Source organism: Sorex fumeus, unplaced genomic scaffold, assembly GCF_029834395.1.
Source record: "Sorex fumeus unplaced genomic scaffold, SorFum_2.1 ptg000072l, whole genome shotgun sequence".
NCBI classification, from domain to species: Eukaryota; Metazoa; Chordata; class Mammalia; order Eulipotyphla; family Soricidae; genus Sorex; species Sorex fumeus.
This window is the reverse complement of record NW_026606129.1, coordinates 50,590,722-50,610,096: the sequence shown is the minus strand read 5'-3', so window position 1 is coordinate 50,610,096 and position 19,375 is coordinate 50,590,722. Positions and strand designations below refer to the sequence as shown.

General features: G+C 53.2%; 2 protein-coding genes across 3 annotated transcripts in view; both read left to right on the top strand.

Moving 5' to 3' along the window:
* Positions 1–5,931, top strand: part of TRAIP (TRAF interacting protein) — a 29,936-nt gene extending 24,005 nt beyond the window's left edge. Inside the window, exons 11-15 of one of the 2 annotated variants that reach the window (XM_056129381.1) lie at positions 1,997–2,152; positions 4,737–4,785; positions 5,015–5,164; positions 5,273–5,323; positions 5,529–5,931. In XM_056129381.1, the coding sequence (XP_055985356.1) occupies positions 1,997–2,152; positions 4,737–4,785; positions 5,015–5,164; positions 5,273–5,323; positions 5,529–5,654 (532 nt within the window). In that variant the 3' untranslated portion in view covers positions 5,655–5,931. The remainder of the gene's footprint in view (positions 1–1,996; positions 2,153–4,736; positions 4,786–5,014; positions 5,165–5,272; positions 5,324–5,528) is intronic. The other variant, XM_056129382.1, reaches the window with a different exon arrangement.
* A 4,606-nt stretch (positions 5,932–10,537) lies between these two features.
* Positions 10,538–19,254, top strand: UBA7 (ubiquitin like modifier activating enzyme 7). Its single transcript, XM_056129516.1, has 24 exons — positions 10,538–10,619; positions 10,711–10,879; positions 10,957–11,091; positions 11,169–11,275; positions 11,522–11,615; positions 11,710–11,839; positions 12,031–12,125; positions 12,216–12,353; positions 12,731–12,913; positions 13,044–13,151; positions 13,481–13,561; positions 13,638–13,793; positions 13,901–14,066; positions 14,148–14,353; positions 14,446–14,510; positions 14,593–14,752; positions 14,822–14,896; positions 15,072–15,255; positions 16,034–16,119; positions 16,329–16,415; positions 16,526–16,717; positions 18,309–18,401; positions 18,473–18,573; positions 19,007–19,254. The coding sequence occupies exons 1-24, from the start codon at positions 10,564–10,566 to the stop codon at positions 19,131–19,133; spliced, it is 2,994 nt and encodes a 997-aa protein (XP_055985491.1). The 5' UTR covers positions 10,538–10,563; the 3' UTR covers positions 19,134–19,254.
* Positions 19,255–19,375: the final 121 nt, after the last annotated feature.

The following is a 19,375-nucleotide window of genomic DNA, read 5'->3' as shown; positions in this document are numbered from 1 at the left end:
TCCTCTCCTCTGCGCAGGCATCACTTGTTATCCAGAGATCACAGTGGCACTCTTGCTGGCACCTGGCTCACCCACCAGGTGTGAGCCATGCTGAGACCAGGAATCACATCTGTGGCCCTCTTCCCTAGCTGTTTTTACCGTGCACGCCTTTTCCCATCGTATTGTGCTGGCGTCCTCTCATGTCTATTGTACCTTTTCTTTTTCAGTTCCACTCTTTCTTTCTTGCTCTGCATCCTCCAGCACCTCTTTAGGGAATCAGCAGCCTCCTCGCCTGCCCTGGTTTGGTCTGCACTGGCAGAGGACTACATAACTGATAACTGTGTGACTCTCTGAGATCCAGTGTGTGGTCAATTTTGACAAACTAAGCTTGGTTGTGATCCTTCTTCCCCACCCTCTGGTCACACCAGCCATGCTGCGTTGAGGCCCCAGGAACATGAGGGCTCTGTCAGGCGCTGGACATACAGTGCCCACTCTCAAGGAGCTGGCAGAAGACATGTAGACCTCACCATATCTACACTTGGTCTGAAAGCTTCTAATGGGGGATTAACCCTTTTACCTGAGTCAGTCTGATTTTACCCCATGCAGGGACCTGCATCCCACATGAGGTTGAGAATGGAGCCCTGAAGCTGTGGTGGTGCTGCGGGGGTTGGTGCTGCCCCCCTGGGCACTGGGGCAAGAGGGGGCCATTTCTACAAATCTTTGGAGAAATACCTTACCTGTCCAAGCCTTTTGCTGCTTTTGAATGAGCATTTTGTTGATGTTGTCTTAGAAGTTCTCTATATATTCTGGATATTGGTCCATTACAGATAAATGGTTTGAAAATATTTTCTCCTGTAATTGTCTTAAAAGTCTTTGGATTGTTGCACTTTTGATGCTTATAATTTTACTTTTTTTATTAATTTTTTTAATAGAAGTACTATTTATTTATTTATTTATTTGCTTTTTGGGTCACACCCAGCGATGCACAGGGGTTATTCCTGGCTCTGCACTCAGGAATTACCCCTGGCGGTGCTCTGAGAACCATATGGGATGCTGGGAATCGAACCCAGGTTGGCCACGTGCAAGGCAAATGCCCTACCTGCTGTGCTATTCCCCCAGCCCCTTATTAATCTTTTTAAAAATTTTATATTAAGCAGAAATTCTACAAAAAATAAAGTTTACAAGGTCTGAAGATTGCACAAGGGTTAACATGCCTGCCTTGTATCCTGCCTATCCCAGTTTGTATTCCTGGCACCACATATGGTCCCTTAATACTTCTCAGAGTGACCCCTAAGCACTACCATGCATGGCCCAACCTCCCTCTCCCCAATTAACTACTTAAAATTATGAGCATTTCCGACTTTTCTTTTTCTTTTTTGATACTTGGGCCACACACAGCAATGCTCAGGGCTGTGCTCAGAAGTCTTTCCTGGTGGTGCTTGGGAGACTATAAATGGTGCCAGGATTGAACCATGTTTGGCTGCTTACAAGGCAGACACCTTCACCCCTGTACTGCTTCACCAGCCCAAACACTTTTCTTTCCCACATTAGTGGTTCTCCGGAACCACTAATGTCTGTAGCAGATTCAAACTGTGAAAGTGCCAGTTCTGCCTGGGATCATTTTGGCAGCATCTCAGATTCTGCTGTTTGTCATGACTAGTAGCACTAGAGGGACATTCCTCTACACAAGCCTGTGGTCACCTCTCTGGCTCCTTGTATGGCATTTCTCAGTCTGAGAAATGAGACAATTCGGTCCACAGGTCTTTTGTTCATGCATTTGGACTTGTGTGAGTTCATTTGGACTTGTGTCCTTCTTTCCTCCATGCCTTTCAGACTTTTTCTGGTGCCATGATTGTGTGAAAGACTTAACCAAGTGTTTTGTTTTGTTTTCTTTTTTCCTTTAGAAATAATGGCTTCCTTGTAGGGTTCCCCTAAGCCAGGCTTCTGGTGCTTAGAGGACAGCTGTCCTCGAGGCTGCCTCTGTGGCCCTGAGTAACCAGCCCATCTCTGCCTACAGTCCAGCCCCTCTGGGTATGCTGAACCTGAAGCTTCGCCGACCAATCTTCAATGATGAAATTAACCTCAATGCTACCTTTGATGTGGACACCCCCTCAGACCGATCCTCTGGCATCCACTGTGGTCTTGCCAAGAAGCACTGCTTAGAGAAGGCATAGTAAGTGGTCTGCTCTGAACCTGCCCATAGCCTAGAAGGAGGCTGCCTTAGAGATATCTGCATATAACTCCTTCCCCAAGAGTTCTTTGTGCCTCATAGGGTGCTAAGTATCCCTTGGGCTTAGACAAGACTTTGGTTCCAGCTATTTGAGTACCAACCCGGCTTTGATTCCTCCGCCCCTCTCGGAGAGTATCTTTTTTTTTTTTTTTTTTTTTTTCTTTTTGGGTCACACCTGGCAATGCACAGGGGTTACTCCTGGCTCTGCACTCAGGAGTTACTCCTGGCGGTGCTCAGAGGACCATATGGGATGCTGGGAATCAAACCCGGGTTGGCCGCATGCAAGGCAAACGCCCTACCCGCTGTGCTATCTCTCCAGCCCCATCTCAGAGAGTATCTTGCCCAACCGCAAAGCCTGGCAAGCTACCCGTATTCAGTATGCCAAACATAGTAACAACAAGACTCACAATGGAGACGTTACTGGGCCCGCTCGAGCAAATCAATGAGCAATGGGAGGACAGTGCTACTCTGTGCAAAGCTTATTTTTGCTTGTCTTATTAATCTTTATTATCTTTCAAGTAAAAAGTGATGGAACATAGATTAGAAAGGACACAGAGTGGGCCGGAGCAATAGTACAGCAGGTAGGGCATTTGCCTTGCACGTGGCTGACCCAGGATCGATCCCCAGCGTTCCATATGGTTCCCTGAGCACCACTAGGAGTAATTCCCGAACACAGAGCCAAGAGTAAGCCCCGAGTATCACCAAGTGTGGCCCAAAAACAAAAGGAAAGGATACTATAAGCAGCTCTGGGGGAGGAAGAGTTTTCTTCTAAGTCTCTAAGAAGAACCAGCTCTAACCATGGGTCCCCACTCCCATAGTTAGAGATGGGGTGGCTTGCAGGGGCAGGCATAAGAGCATATGGAACCACACTCAGGGTGCAGGGCTAGAAATGGGGAAGCTGTCTCCATGGCCAGGGTAGCCAAGTATGTTCATTTTTGTGTTTTTGTTTTGGGACTGTACCCTGTGGTGCAGCGGGGTTGTTCCTGGCCCTGTGCTCAGAGCTCATTCCTGGAAGTACTCGAAGGACCATATGCAGTGCTGGGTTTGGATTAGGGTCAGCCACATCAAGACAAGTGCCTTAGTCCTGGTACTGTGTCTCTGGCCCAAGTATGTTCTTCATAGAGAGAAGCATTCCCCTATACACACATAGGTGTCTACTGTTTTGGTAGAGGATTTTAGGGGCTGGGCAGCTTTCCTTTCAGTTAAAGACTTTGCACAGGACAATGAGAAACTGAGATTAGGCAGTAGAGGAAGCCCAAGAAATGGACAAGAGAAGGAGCTCACTGAATTCTTTGTGCCTTCCTGTGCTACTCAAGGCCAGCCCTGTAGAAAAGAAACTGAAGACCTGGGCTATAGTCATGCTGCTGCCGCCTGCTGCATACTCTGGCTTCTCACATTGCCGCCTCTTTAGCTATAAGTATGAATATGAGCTCCTGTGACCTGTTGGCTGCCAGGCTTTTAAAACTTTTCTGCCCTCTTCAGGGGGGAAAGAGGAAACTCAGGATGTCCCCAAATCAGGTCAGCCTCCCCAGGGCCAGACACAAAAGCAGATGGAGGATCTTGTCCTAGTTGTCCAGAGTCAGCAGGCTCTGATCCAGCACCTGTCACATGGCTTGAGGAGCCACCGTGCCAGCATCCTCCCACCTACCTGGGAACTAACAGGAAAGAGTAGCAAGCTGCTGGGGTCCCCAGAAATTGGAAATAGTGTTCAGCTTTGGAGCTGGGAGAGGGAACCCAGAGCCTGTTCTTTTCTGCCCCAGTCCCTGTCTACACAGATGATTTAGGGAGATGACCTTGCCCTGAAGTCCACAAACATTTAATAGACTCTCCAGTTTATAGAGTCCCTTGGACATACCCCTCTCTAGAGAGTTTGGGCCAGGTCTGGGCTGGGGAAAGTGCTCAGAGGGCTAGAGTTCATGCTTTGCATGTGGAGACACAGGTTTGGTTGTAATATTTTTGTTCTGTTTTGTGGCCACACCTGGTGGTGGTCAGGGATCACTCCTGGTGGTGCTCAGGGGACCATATGCAGTGCGAGGGATAGAACATGGATCAGCTGCATGCAAGGCAAATGCCTTACCCACTATACTATCTGATACTCTGGCCCCAGAGATTCACATTTGATCTCCAATACTGTGTGGTTCCTGAAGTACCACCAAATGTGGCCCAAAAACAATCAGACTGGACTAGGATGGCACCTAACTGATTTCTGCTATGGGTTGGGAATCAGCTGGGCTCTTGCCCTACATAGACCCTGGAGCAGGTGTCATAACCATAGCCTTGGGGTCATTCAATGGGTTTGGCCTGAGTAGGAGTCACAAGACAGGGACATGATCCAGAGTTCCCTGCCTTGACCACTCTCGCAGCTGTGGCAGCTGTCCAGCTGTTCATAGACCTGCAGTTGGAATAGGATCACTGAGTGCCTGTCCCAGCACACAGATGTGACAGCAGTCCTGCCACATGGGCTTCCTAACTAGCATGTCCCTGTGTCTGCCTCTGGCCTGCGTGCAAACTCCTCCCTCTTTTGCAGCAATTCAGTTGAGGACATCTCCAAGAAGATGCCCAGCAACGCCATGCAGGTAAGGCTTGCAGAAGAAGCACAGTCACTGTCCAACCCCTGCCAAGTCTGCCTCTGAAGCTGGACTACAGCAGGCAGGGTCCTGCCATCACCCTCTCTCCTGACTCAAGACTGAGGCACTGTGGAGCCACTCTTGGACCCTGATCCTGTTTCATCACCACTTCCCATCTTCCCACCCCCACCCCTTGCCATCTAACTCATCAGATCTGCCCTGGGGGTCTTCCCTGCAGGAGTCCCCACTCCCTCTGAGCAGCCAGCACCGCCTGCAAGAGCCAGATGAGGAGCTGGGTAGTGCCTTCCCTGTCTTCATCCGGAATTCAGTCCTGGGCCGGAAGCAACCCCTGAAGAAGAGAATTGAGTCGAGTCGCAGCACAGATGGGGTGAGTGTGGTTTTTGGCCAGTGACAAGGGCCAGCCCTCACAGTTGGATGGGGTGGCCAACTCCCTAAACCATTAGCCTGGCACTCTTCCTTCTTCCTTCTTCCTTAGATAAGGACAGGCTTCGATGGATTTGGAGGCCGGACAAAATTCATCCAACCTGTATCCTTGTTTGTGAGCAGGGCCATGGAGCTCATACATTCCCTCACCTGAACCCCATCTCTAGCCTGCCAGTGACTGCAGCCTCAGGTGCAGAGGCAGACCTCATTCATGTAGCAGGACTGTCCACCCCGCAGCCAGAGCCTTGCCTGCATCCCAGTTTCTTTTTTTATTTTTTTAATTGCCTCTTCCTTGACACCTTGTTCAGAGTGACAGTCCTGTCATCCGTTCACGTCCACTGCTTGTGAGGCCTAAGGCCAAGGCTAAATCAAGAGTGAGGGCAAAGACAACGCTCCCTGCCTCCCAGGCCAAGCTGGACACGTACCTGTGGTAGCAAGAACACTTGAATCTTATCAGTGGTCAGATAAACCTCCAATGTAGAGGCTGAAGACTGGTCTTGAGGACATGACTCTTCGTGGAGCCACTGTGACCCACGCACTACTCTGCCAGCCAGGCAGGCTAATAGAGGTCCCACTTATAGTCATGATCAGACGTGGGTTGACTGTTTCTCATTCTCCACACCAGAGTCTTGACTGTATAAAGTGTTTGAGGCTTCCTGGGCAACTCCAGCCTGCCTAGGCTTCCATCTGCCCCTGATTTGCTGCTAGGCATTCCCTACCAAACAGAGTAGGGAATAGGGTGTGGTGGGGGAGGGTTTATATGTAAAATAATAAGGAATTTCTTCCTACCTTTGAGTGTCTACGTTTAAAATAATAAAGAATTTCTTCTTCTAGCTCTGAGTGTCTACATTTGTACACAAACTGTGGGAAAGTCTTTGGCATGACTTTCTAAAGCACAACCTAGACTCAGATTCAGAGGTTTCACACAGAGGCATGTGCTCTAATCAGCTTTAAAAACTTATGAAAGATCACTAAAAGTACAAGAAATAAGTATGGATCAAGACTTAGTGACTAAAAGTACCTGCTATGCAAACATGAGGCCATGAGTACAATCCCAGTGCCACCTACATGCAGTGAGTAGTCCTGGCAATTCTGTCTGGGTTACACACACAGCACAACAGTACATAGCCAGGTGTGTGCCCCCACTTCCACTGCAAGCATCATAGCTAAAGGTATGCTAGTAATGGCCATGAGTGTGACCCCAGGAGAGCATGTGTGAGGACCACAGTGACTCTTGGCAGGCATGCTGGTGCCCCACAACTGGCATGAGTGCAACCTTGCCTGCATGTGCAAGTGTACAGCTAGTGTATAACCCCAGTGAGCACACAACCTGATGTGCAAGCCCCAGCAAATGCCACAACTAAGCATGTGTGACTGACCCCTGGTTGGCACCAAAAACAAAGGGAAGTGGGGGGCAAAAGTCCAGTATGATTACACGAAGTGTCTAAAGTGGGCAAAATCAGAGACGGGAGATTAGAGGTTCCTAGACCTGGAATGAGAGGAAAACAGTTTCTGGAGTGACACAAAGGCTTTACATATAGATGGTGATGCTTAGCAAATACTAAATTTATTGTAAGCCTAAATACATGTAACTCTTAAGAGTGATTGTAATCATGGGCTGGAGAGATTACAGTGGGTATGGCGTTTGCCTTGCAGGTGGCCAACCCAGGTTCAATCCTTGGCATTCCATATCATCTCCTGAAATGCCACCAGGAGTAGTTCCTGAGTGCAGAGCCAGGACTAACCCCTGAGTATTGCCAGGTGTGGCCCCAAAACAAGAGTGATTGTGATCAACTATTTCAAAACTTGGAAACTGTGGGCCTGAGCAGTGTACAGTAGTAAAGCATTTGCTTTGCACAATGACCAACCCAGGTTCAATCCCAGCATCCATATGGTCACCAAAACAAGTTAGGAGTCAACCCTAAGTACTGCCATGTCTGTCTGTCCTCTCGTTGTTCATTGATTTGCTCGAGCTGACCCAGTATCGTCTCCATTGTGAGACTTGTTACTGTTTCTGGCATATCAAATATGCCACGGGTAGCTTGCCAGGCTTTGCCATGCGGGCGAGATACTCTCGGTAGTTTGCCAGGCTCTCCGAGAGGGGAGGAGGAATCGAACCTGGGTCGGCTGCTTGCAAGACAAACGCCCTACCCGCTGTGCTATGTGTGGCCTCAAAACAAACTTGGACCTGTTCAGGGAACAAGGAGACTGTTGGATGAAGGGAGAGCCTGTACCTGAAGTAAGTCCTGTCCCCATTTCCTCAGCCGCACTGGTTGCGAATATCAGCTCCGGTTCCCAAAGTAGCTGCCTGGTTCCAGGTTGGCAGTAGGGATCTTGCTTATTAAAACACTTTGATGGGTCTGGCAGGCCTTTGAGGTGTTTGCCTTGGCTTTGGCCCTCTGCAGCAATGGCTCACCTGCTGGAAGCATTTATTAAATGTATAGGGTACCAGCACAATGCCCGGCACCTTTGTATTTGAGGAGGCAGCCTCTCTAGCAGTTATCATGGGGCCTGGGGGGCTCAGTGATAGTCCAGTTGTGCAGGCTGACGGTGCTCAGGGGACTATTGTGCCATGACTTATGCATGCCAGGCATGCGCTCCAGTCCTTTCATCTATCTCCCACGTGGGCCAGACAGCTCAATTCGAGGGCTCAAGGATGCAGAACTAACTAGGCCCTGTGGTGCAAGGGCCCACGAGGAGCACCCTGGAAGTGCTCAGGAGCCTTCAGGGATACACCCACTGATGCTCAAGTGGCCATATGGTTCAGGGTTCTAGCTCAGGTTCCAGCACATGCAAAGCTCCATTCTCAGTTGAGCTATCTCCCAAGCCCCAAAAGATCTGTTTATTTACTTTTTTTTTTTAACTTTTGTGTCATGCCAGGTGGTTCTTAGTGATTTCTCCCAGCTGTGCTCAGAAGAGCTAGAAAAAAGGACTCACCTGCTTTCCTTGCATGTGGAAGCCCCAGGTTTGATTCCAGGCATCACACATGGGCCCCTGAACCTTACCAGGTGTGATCCCTGAAAACAGAGTAAAGAGCCATGAGTACAACTGAGTGTGGCCCCCCAGAACCAAAACCAATAAATCTATAGAATCAGAATAGAACCCAGAAATAGGGCAGCACAAACATTTTGTGTGTGCTTTGTTTTGGGGGCACAACTGGAAGTGCTCAAGGCTCTCGGCTTAATTCTGCCTCTGCACTTAGGGATTACTGCTGACGGAACTCGGGATCATGTGGGGTGCAGGGAATTCAATCTGCACCCCATATGATGGAAGGCAAGCACCCTAGCCCTGCTGTATTATCTATCCAGCCCCATACAAACTAATCTTTGACAGAGGAGTAAAGTAATTCAGTGAAGAAATAATAGAAGAGCTGCACGTGCAAAAAGAAGAAAAATGGGATGCCGGAAGAATAGTGTAGTGGCATAACAAGGCTTCTTCAAGGGCCAGAGGCCAGACAGCAGGTTGGATGCTTGTCTTGCACAAAGCCAATCTGGGGTTCAATCCCTGCACTCCATATAGCGCCCCAAGCCCAGCCAGGAGTGATCCCTGCATGAAAAGCCAGTAGTAAACCATGAACACTGCTGGGTATGGCCCCAACAACAACAAAAGTCGCCTTTAACTTTCCACTCGTGACCCCTTTTGTCCAAAAAGTGCAACAGGGGCAGAAACACCTCAGATTCATGATGTGGTAGATTTTTGAATTAATTTCTGGTCATTACACATTCATAAACTTTGGGCAATTTTTGTCACCCCCCCTCACCATTCAGTTATGTGACCCCATAAGCATGCAGTCAAAGAAGTTAGGACTTAGAACTCCTGTCTTGTAAGCAATATGTTCACAAGTTCAAATTCTCAGTGTCCCATATGGGCCCAGTCTGATTCTGGCAGCTCTGAGCCTGTCAGTTCTGCTGTCTGTGATCCCTGGTGCTTTGAGCAGTTTTCTGCTGTTCTGCACCCAGCTGTGGGTCACCAACCCAGAACATGTGATCCCTGGCAAGTTCTGACCTAGAAAGATGCGTGAACAGACAAGGTCAGGAAATGTGTGAGCACTGTGGTCACCATGGACATGTGCATTCCGGACATCACAACGTCAATAAACAATGAGGGGGAGGGGCAGAGGGAATATGCAAATAAAAATAACTCTTTTTTTTTTAATTGAGTCACCATGAATTACAAACTTACAAATATACTCATGATTGAGTTTCAGGCATTAATTACTTAAAGGTAAAGCTTTCAATAAGACATGTGTTTGTGGCTGTCTCTCCCCCTCAGGTCAGATGGGCAGAGGCCTGCTGCTCACCTTCCTTGAGTCCTTTGAGTCCTGGGACTCATCACAGTGTAGTGCCCTGACTGGCTACCGAGTGCTGCCATGTGTCAGGTCTGGCAATCTAGGGCAGGAAGGAAGGCGTCATCATTCTCTGAGAAGTTGGTGGAAGGCTTCTTTTTTTTTAAGAGACCATTATGATAAGAATGATCACGCTGGACAAGATCTGAGGGTTAAAAGTAGATAAGGGATATTTTCGATATTCTTTCAGTATCAGTATTGCAAACCACAATGCCCAAAAGAGAGAAAAAGAGAGAGACAGAGAGAAAAGAGAAGAGCCTGCCATAGAGGCAGGTGGAGGGTGGATGGCAGGAATGGGGGTGATGGAAGGGAACCTGGGAACATTGGTGCTGGGAAATGTGCACTGGTGGAGGGTTGGGTGTTGGAATACTGTATGACTGAAATCCAATCACAAACAGCTTTGCAATGGTCTATCTCACAGTGTGATTCAATAAAAAATGTTTTAAAAAAATTAAAAAATAATTTGAAAAAAGAAGTAAGATGTCTCCTCCTGGTGTCTGTGATCCAGATCCTGGAGGTGGGATGGTGTAATCTGTTAAATTCCCCCAGCCTTTCAGGCAACTCAGCCTCTGGGAGGTGGACAGTAGAGCAGGCATCTTCTGCAGACAAGGGAGACCCTCCCAGGCAGCACGCTGCCAGGAAGCACATTCAGTCTAAAGCCGCTGGGGAGGCCCTTGGGAGACCATTGTCCTGCCCACTTCCTGGACTCGTGTCCCTGCTCCCCAGGGTAACATACACTGACCTTCCTCCTTCCCCACCTGTGCTGCCAGGACTCACTCTGGTCAGGGCTATGCAGTAGGCTGTCGGCAGGACCTGGACCCTGCCACCTTTAGTTTTACTTTCGCTTTTGTTTTCCTTACACTGAGGAGCCTGAATGGAAACGAAAGCAGCTCCATCTGTCACTCCCTTAGCCTTGACAGCCCCGGGGGCGGGCACTGGCCTCTGCCAGTGTCACTTTCCCTCAGACTCCCTGTGTGTGTCCACTGCAGCAGCTCAGGATGGACGAACAGGACACAGGCCCGCAGCTGAATGAGCAGCTGTACTCTCGGCAGTTGTGAGGCTCAGGCAGGAAGGGGCTGGGGGCGCCTGCAGGGGGACCTCCTCTCCTAGGAGGATGCCTCCCGTCTGTTTCTTCCTCCCCACAGGTATGTTCTGGGCTTGCCGGCCATGAAGAGTGTTCGGAAAGCCAAGATCCTGCTGTCGGGCCTCCAGGGCCTGGGGGCGGAGGTGGCCAAAAACCTGGTCCTGATGGGCGTGGGAAGCCTCACGCTGCACGATCCCCACCCTACCCAGTGGGCTGACCTTGCTGCCCAGGTGAGGGCTTCCCCTGCCAGGTGGAGATGGGCCCCCCAAAGAACCTCCGGACTCTAGCCTCCTGGCTCTCTCCCCAGTTTTTCCTTTCAGAGCAGGATTTGCAGAAAAACAGGGCTGAGGCATGTCAGAAGTCTGTGGCTGAGCTCAACAGCGAGGTGCAGGTGTCTGTCCACGAAGGGGACCTCACCGAGGACCTGCTGAAGTCTTTCCAGGTAACCCCCCAACCCACCTGTCTTCAGCAGCAGGGTGCTTGCTGTGGCCCTGCTGACCACAGTGTCCCTGCCCCCAGGTGGTGGTGCTGACCAATGTGGGGCTGAAGGAGCAGCTGAGTGTGGGCACCTTCTGCCATGATCATGGAATCTACTTCCTGGTGGCTGACACCCGGGGCCTTGTGGGGTAGGTGATCTGCCTAGCTCCCTGCCCCGTCCCAGCAGCCTCTCCTGGTTCTGGTCGTAGTTGCACCCTCTGTTTCCTCCACACCCCCGACTGTGACCCTGCTCCAGTAACTCCCTCAGACTTTCAAACCACTTCCACCTCCCTTTCCCAATTGTCAATAGGACTCCCTCCCCTTCATCACCCCCAGGGGGACAAACCCCAATCCCCGGGGAGGGGCATATCCAAGACCCCTACTGCCCTCCTCAGGCATTTGTTCTGTGACTTTGGCGAGAACTTCATCACTGTGGAGGACCCCACCGAGGCGGAACCCCTGAAAGCTTCCATCCAGCACATCTCCCAGGTGGGGGCTCAGATGTGGACCATTCACTGCAACTCCGGAGGGGTGACCCAAGTCCAGGAAAGTCCTTTCTAAGCCCCAACCCCTTATTATCCAGGGGAACCCCGGCATCCTCACTCTGCAGGCTGATTCCCACCATTTCCGAGAGGTACACTGGGTGACCTTTGCTGATGTTGAGGGCATGGTGGAACTCAACGGCTGTGAGCCCCGACCCCTCCATGTGCAGGGTGAGCCAACCCCACTCCAGCTCTCGGTGCCCAGGTACCCCAGCAGCGAGTACAGCTGGGTCCTTGCCGATAGCTTCTCCCTCCACCTTCCTTGGGGTGGCGCAAGTTTGGGGACAGCGATGGCAGCCAGGTGGGGTGTGGGGGGCCGCTCAGATGCAGGGGTCACACTCACTTGGCTGGATCTCTTCCAGAGGATGGGACCTTCGAGATCGGGGACACATCCTTTTGTTCCCAATACTTACGTGGTGGGTTCGTCATTGAAGTTAGAGCCCAGACTGTGAGCCACGTGAGTTTGGTGCTCTGCGATGGTGGGTTGGACACACCTCAAGGGGCCCATACTGTTCTGTCTCTGACCCTGAATTGAATGGCCCCGCAGAAGCCCTTGAATGTGGCCCTGCTGCAGCCCCAGGTGGTGGCCGAGGACACTCAGCGTGCACGCTGCCTGCATCAGGCCTTCCGGGCCCTGCACAAGTTCCAGGACAAGTATGGCCAATCACCTCAGTCCTGGGATCCTGTAAGTGGCCCCTGGTGTCACCCCAACCACTGTTTTACTAGGAGGTTTTACCTGCTAGGAGGCAGCAGTGACCATCTGACCACCAATCCAAGTTGTCCTCCCAGTGGCAGTTTCCCCACCTGGAAAATGGAGATAACACACCAGAAGTCAGGTGTAGGAAAGCCTCCCCACTCCTCACACCCCAGCTAGAAGCTGTTCCCAGCTTGGTGAAGCCTCCTGGGAGAGTGTCCCTTGGGGCCACTACATAGTCTGGCCACAAGGCCTTTCCCACAGGTTTCAACTGCTCTTTGTAGACCTGGGTATGTGGTGTCCAGGAGCATGGAGTGGGGGTGGGGGCTCAGGCCAGAGTGGCCGAGCTCCCAGTTCTACCCACACAGACTGATGCAGAGACGGTGGTGGACCTGCTCCAGACTCTGGAACCACTAAAGGGGTCACAGGGTGAGCCCCTACAAGAGCCCTGGGATGAGGGCCTGGTGCGGAGAGTCGCTCTGAGTAGTGCCGGCATCCTGAGCCCCATGGCAGCTGTTCTGGGTGCACTGACTTCCCAAGAAGTGCTGAAGGTAGGCACAGGCAGGGTAAGCAGGGAAGGGTGCAAAGGTGAGTGTGGGTGCCAGAGGGGGCCAGGGTACATCCCCCAGCCCCAGGGGGTGGGGAGTTGCAGGAGCCCCAGTCTGAAGTGCTGGCTTTCAGGCAATCACCAGGAAGTTTAAACCGCTGGACCAGTGGCTGTACTTTGATGCACTCGACTGCCTTCCAGAAGATGAGGCGGCTTTTCCCAAACCCGAGGACTGCACCCCAGTGAGAACCCGATCGGGTGACATCCTTATTCAGAAACCAAGCAAGGGAGGTTGGAGTGATAGCAAAGCGGGTAGGGCGTTTGCCTTGCACGCGGCCAATCCGGGTTTGATTCCCAGCATCCCGTATGGTCCCCTGAGCACCGACAGGAGTAATTTCTGAGTGCAAAGCCAGGAGTAACCGCTGAGCATCGCCGGGTGTGACTCAAAAAGAAAAAAGAAAAAGAAGAAACCAAGCAAGGGAGGAGGGAAGGAAACCTGGGACCAAGGTCATCCCTGCTGGAGGGGCCAGCACAGGGAAATGACCAACCCTGATTACTGTCTGTCCCCTAGAGAGAGTGTCGCTACGATGGGCAAACTGCAGTGTTTGGGGCTGGGTTTCAGGAGAAGCTGAGGGACCAGCGCTACCTCCTGGTGAGCTTTCAGGGAGGCTGGGCATGCTTGTGGGAGGGCCAAGCACATCCTCTCGTGACACAGATCATGTTGGCAGGTGGGTGCTGGTGCCATAGGCTGCGAGCTGCTCAAAGGTTTTGCCCTAATGGGCCTGGGCACTGGGGACTGCGGGGGCGTGACTGTCGCCGACCCGGACAACGTGGAGCTGTCCAACCTCAGCCGACAGTTTCTCTTCAGATCCCAGCATATTTCTGTGAGACCATCCCCTCCCCACACCTGGTCTGGGCTCCCCTCATATCCCACCCTCCGCAACTGTTTCTCTCACCTCCAGTCCCCTACCTTGCCCTGCTCTCTTCTCAGAGGCCAAAGGCAGAGGTGGCTGCAGAGGCTGCACACCGTCTGAACCCACACTTGAAGGTGACCCCCTACACCCATCCACTGAACTCGTCCACAGAGCACATCTTTGGGGACTGTTTCTTCTCAGGCCTGGATGGCGTGGCTGCCGCCTTGGACAGTTTCGAGGCTCGTGAGTATACCCACCGCCCTGGAGCTCATACCCATGACAGAGCCAGCGCACTTCTGACCCTGCTCCCTGTCCCCTCAACAGGGCACTACGTGGCAGCTCGCTGCACCCACAACCTGAAGCCACTGCTGGAAGCGGGCACACTGGGCACCCTGGGAAGTGCTTCGGTGTTCGTGCCACATGTGACCAAGCAGTACACAGGACCCAGCTCAGATACACACGCGGAGGCGGGCCCCTACCCTGTGTGCACTGTCAAGCACTTCCCCAGCAGGACAGAGCATACTGTAGTGGTAAGGACGCCCTAACACCCCCTGACCTGGCTCAGTCTTCAGCTGCACCCCTGTGCCCCACCTGACCCCTCATGGCTACCCCTCCCCCACAGTGGGCCCGGGAGCTGTTTGAGAAGCTCTTTCATCCTGCTGCCAAGACCATCAACCAACAACAACTGTGAGCACCTTAGTGCAGATGGACGGAAGCCCCGGGCCCCTCGCAGCGGACTGAGGGACCTCAAGTTTCCTTCTCTCACCAGGGCAGACACCCAGAGGCCACAAGAGGTGCAGGCAGTGGTGGGAGAACTGAGGCAGCAGCCACAGACCTGGAAGGACTGTGTGATGTGGGCCCTTGGCCACTGGCACCTGCACTTCCACTCGGACATCCAGCAGCTGCTGAAACTCTACCCACCAGATAAAGTGGGTGCCAGTGCCAGAGGCTGAGGGCTCCAGGGACCGAACTGAACCTCATGGTCTCCACTTCCCCAGGTGTCTCCTGATGGAATGCCCTTCTGGTCACCTCCCAAAGAGTGTCCCCAGCCCTTGAGGTTCGATGCCAGCCAAGTGAGTGAGGTCCCGTGGGAACTGTGAAGGTGGGGAGGTTTCCAGAGCAGAGATGGGACAGTCTATGTGAGATACCAAGAAAGCCATTGAGGCATTGTGGATGCCCACAGCAAGGCAGAAGCAGGCAGAGACCCCCACCCCCATCCCCAGACCTCTGCCCCTACTTGTGTCGCAGGATACACACCTGCTCTTCGTGCTGGCAGCGGCCAACCTATATGCCCAGGTGCACGGGTGGTCTGACTCACTGAACCAGGCTGCACTCAAGGATCTGCTAAAGACATTGCTACTGCCTGACCCTCAGCACCAAGCCCGCCTCTTCACTAGTGCCCTGGAGCTGGCTCAGGCATCCAGTGAACTTGGTGAGATCCCTGGATTATCTGTGGTCCCCTGAAGGATTGGCCCTACCCTGTGCCACAGACAAAAAATAGGGACTGGGAGCCCTCAACTAGCCTCTCTCACCTGCTCATCTAGGTTTAGGCCCATCTCTACAATACTTTATTTTTTGTTTGCATTTTGGGTCACACCTGGTGATGCACAGGCATTACTCCTGGCTCTACCTTTAGGAATTACTCCTGGAGATGCTGGAGGGATCATTTGGGATGCTGGGAATCGAACTTATGTTGACCTTGGGCAACACAAACACCCTACCCCCCGTGCTATCACTCCAACCCCCTCTACAGTACTTTAGTTTGTTTGGTTTTTTGCTTTTTGGTTTTTGGACCATACCCAGGGGTGCTCAGGGATTACTCCTGGATCTGTGCTCAAGAATCACTCCTGACAGTCATCAGGGGACTGTATGGGGTGCTGGGAACTGAGTCTGGGTTGCCTGCATGCAAAAGGCAAGCACCCTACCCGCTTTATGAACTCTCTGGCCCCTCTATCCTATCTCTGACACCTCTGAGCCCTCTACCTGTTCCCCTGGTAGATCCTCCAGGGAACAAACCCACACAACCACTGGGCCCTGGGGAATGCCAACCTGTGCCCTCAGCTGGAGGGCAAACTTATACAGGCATATACCAGGGCAGGATCTGCTGGATAGGGGATGGCAGCATCAATGAGGAGTCTCCTGGAAAATGACCCTGAGGACAGGCAGCAGGTACAGGGTGAAGACAAACTGTGCCAACAATCTCCTGCCAGGAACTGTGCAGCCAAGGAGGAAGCCGAGCAAAGCCTATGAAGACTGTAGTCAGGGCCCTTCCTTGAAGCCCCTGATGTTTGACAAGGTGGGTGCCCGGATCATGGTGGAGGAAGGGCTGGGCTCGGATACTGATGCAGAAAGTCAAGAGCTAAGAAGGAAGGTGGGGCCCCTTGGCCGGAGTTCTACTAGGAGCGTGGAAGCAGCTCAGCTCTCCAGAACTGATAAATGTGTTTGTGCCTGATAAATGCGGGGAGGTGGCACAGGGTTGCCTGCTGAGGGATTTGGGGCCCTCAGGACAGCAACTTCCATGTGGACTTTGTGACGGCAGCAGCCAGCTTGCGAGCACAGAACTACAAGATCCAACCGACCAACCAGGCCCAGGTAACCCTGCTGCTTGGGATTCAGCTGGGAGATGGTGGTTGGGGGCTGAGGGGGAGGCATCAGCCCTTTGCCACACACCTTAGGTCCAGACCAAATCTCATCCTTGGCAGAGCAAGCAAATCTTGGGCCAGATCATCCCAGCCATTGCCACCACCACAGCAGCTGTGGCCGGCCTGCTGGGCCTGGAGTTGTACAAATTGGTAGATGGGCCTCGGCCCCTTCATGCCTTTCGCAACAGCTACCTACATATGGCTGAAAACAGTTTGTGTCGTCAGGTACCCTTTGCCCCAGCCATCCAAATGGTGAGTCCTTGACACTGGGCTTCTCCTGCACCTATATAAAGAGGCTCTCCTCTTGCCAGGCCCCAGACTCTGGGGGAGTCCTCAAGACATCCTCCAGCCCACTTCCTGCGCTGAAGCCAGGCTGGGACCTGTCAGACACAGGAAGCCGCCCGTCAGCCACCCCACCCCCAACTCTCTGCTCTCCTGGGTCTGGGGGAGCTGCAGCTTTAACTCATTAGTGGAGCCAGACATCCCCCACAGTCCCCTCCTTCCCAGGAGTGCCCCTGATGAGGGGGGAGGGAGGGAGCCAGGGTTCTATCTGCAAACACAGTCTCGCCTCCAACTTGGGCATGGGCCCACCCGCTCCCAGCTGAGGAAAACACTGAACTCATGGGGTGGGGGCTGCAGTCAGAATTATTGTGTGCAGGGGGTCACCAGTGGAGGCCCTGGGAGCCGCCACATCTGTGTGCCAGATGTAGCACAGGGCTCTGCAGGCTTCGTGGGGATGCACAGGGACACATGTAGTATTCCTGAGTTATGTGCATGTATGAGTCTCTGAGTGCAGAACCGTGGTGCCCCTGGCCATGAGCCCAGGCTCTGAGGGGTTACTATGTCCTTGGAGCACAGGAAAGAGGTCCTAGGGAATGCCATCTCTGGGGGAAGAGGGGAGAGGTCAGGGGCCAACACTGGAGTTTTGCTGAGCAGCCATGGGGTCCCTCAGGGTGCAGCATACAGAGCCCCTTTGTCAGGGTTGTGCCTCTAACAAGCACACAGCTGCCTTTGTCAACAGTGGAGGGAGAGGGAGGGGGAGCCCCCATCTCACCTCTCTGGCCTCATCTCAGCTTGACTCCACTGTGTTTCGGGGGCTAGCCAGGTCCTCTGTCCTGGCCTCCAACTTCCTGCCACTCCTCTGGGCACCAGAACCCCCAGTGTCCTGAAACTAGGAAGGAAAGGGGACAGGAAAGACGCTTCTGTGGACCGGATCTCTGAGCTAGGAGGCCTCTGGTGGTCACCGTGCCTTTGCCCCAAGTGCCTGTGAGTGATCCAAGGCCCTAGTGACACAAGGATAAGGGGACAGGATGAGCCCCTCCTTGGCTCCCAGCCTTGCATTTGAGGAGCAATAAGTTTATCAAAGACTGCAGGGGCCCTGCTCCAGCTTCCTCAGGAAGCCCCGCCCCTACACACACACACACACACACACACACACACACACACACACACACACAGTGCCTGTATGATGGATCGCCTGTTTCCCTGTGCAGGGGGGCCCCTAGCCCCATTTCCTGTGCTGGCCCCATGGGCGGGAGGGTACTGAGACGATTCTGGGCTCAGATCCCACCTTCTACCCCCACCCCCTGGCTTCTGCTTCCTGCCTGGAGTCCAGTTCTCCCCTAGAAAGGGGCCATCAGCTGCTGGGCCTGGGCAGCTTTGTGTGTGTGTGTGTGTGTGTGTGTGTGTGTGTGTGTGTGTGTGTGAGAGAGAGAGAGAGAGAGAGAGAGAGAGAGAGAGAGAGAGAGAGAGAGAAAGAGAGAAAAAAGAGAGAGAGAAGGGGGAGGGAGGGAGAGAGAAAGGAAGGAGAGACATGCTTCTCCCTCCTCCTCTCCCTCTTCAGTTCCAGAACTGGAGATGGACCTGTTGGGACCGCCTGGAGGTGTCTGCAGGACAGCCTGAGAGGACCCTGGAGTCACTACTGACCCACCTCCAGGTGTGTCCCCTTCCTGACTCTCACCGCCAGCCTGGCCCAGCCTGGCCCAGCTGACACTGACCTCTCTCTAGGAACATCACGGGCTGAGGGTGCGCATGCTCCTGCATGACACAGCCTACGTATACTCAGCACGATGGCCGTCTGAAAAGAGGGACCAGTACCTGTCCCGCAGGTGAGGCCACCCCTGGCCGCTCCTGGAAGTGAAGACAAGCTGGCTTCCCCCTTCCCATCCCCTTCTGGGCCTCTCACACCTTCCTGTGGTTTGACCAAATGGAGCCAACAAATGGGCTGGGGGGTGGGGCAAGGGCCAAGAGTCTGCCTAGGGGTGTCCAGCAGCTGCTACTCCCTGCCAGCCTCCCCGCCAGCCTCCACCCCTGCTTCAGCTCCCCTTTCCGCAGTCCTCTCCCAGGGGACTTGCAGTTTCCTGCCTCCTGCCCTCCCCGCCCGCTGCTCTGAAAATAGTTTCAGATGTTTCCTGTCTTGAGCCGCTCCTGCTTCTGCCTTGGGCGCTTTCTGGCCCAGCAGCACCCTCTAGCCCAGGCCAGGTTATGCTCTGTGTTCTGCAGGCTACCGCTCACTCCTATTTCCCCTTCCCCCTGGCGCAGCTTGACTGAAGTGATGAGGGAGATGGGCTGGGAGCCTAAGCCTGGACAGCGGGTGCTGGTGCTGGAGCTGAGCTGTGAGGGGGAAGAGGACGACACCACCTTCCCCCCACTGCACTACCAACTGTGACCAGGCTGCAGCGCCGCCCCCAACGCCCCCTTCCACCCGCCCCTGTCCTGCATGCCAAGCCAAGCCCAGGAAGCCCTCAATAAACAGAGAAGGAAGGTGTGAGCGGAGAGGCTGGACTCCTGGGCAGCGGGCAGGTGGGGTGTGTCCTGACATGGGCACCCCAGGGACCCCTGCAGGGTGAGAAAAGACTATTTCCATTCATGCGTCTGGACTGTGCCTTGGAGGGTGGGGCGGGGGGGGGG

Coding starts and splice junctions, on each gene's coding strand:
- UBA7 (XM_056129516.1), top strand. CDS start 10,564: ATGGACGAACAGGACACAGGCCCGCAGCTGAATGAGCAGCTGTACTCT. Junction 11,276..11,521: donor GACACCCGGGGCCTTGTGGG/GTAGGTGATCTG, acceptor TGCCCTCCTCAG/GCATTTGTTCTGTGACTTTG. Junction 16,120..16,328: donor AGCCCCTGATGTTTGACAAG/GTGGGTGCCCGG, acceptor TGGGGCCCTCAG/GACAGCAACTTCCATGTGGA.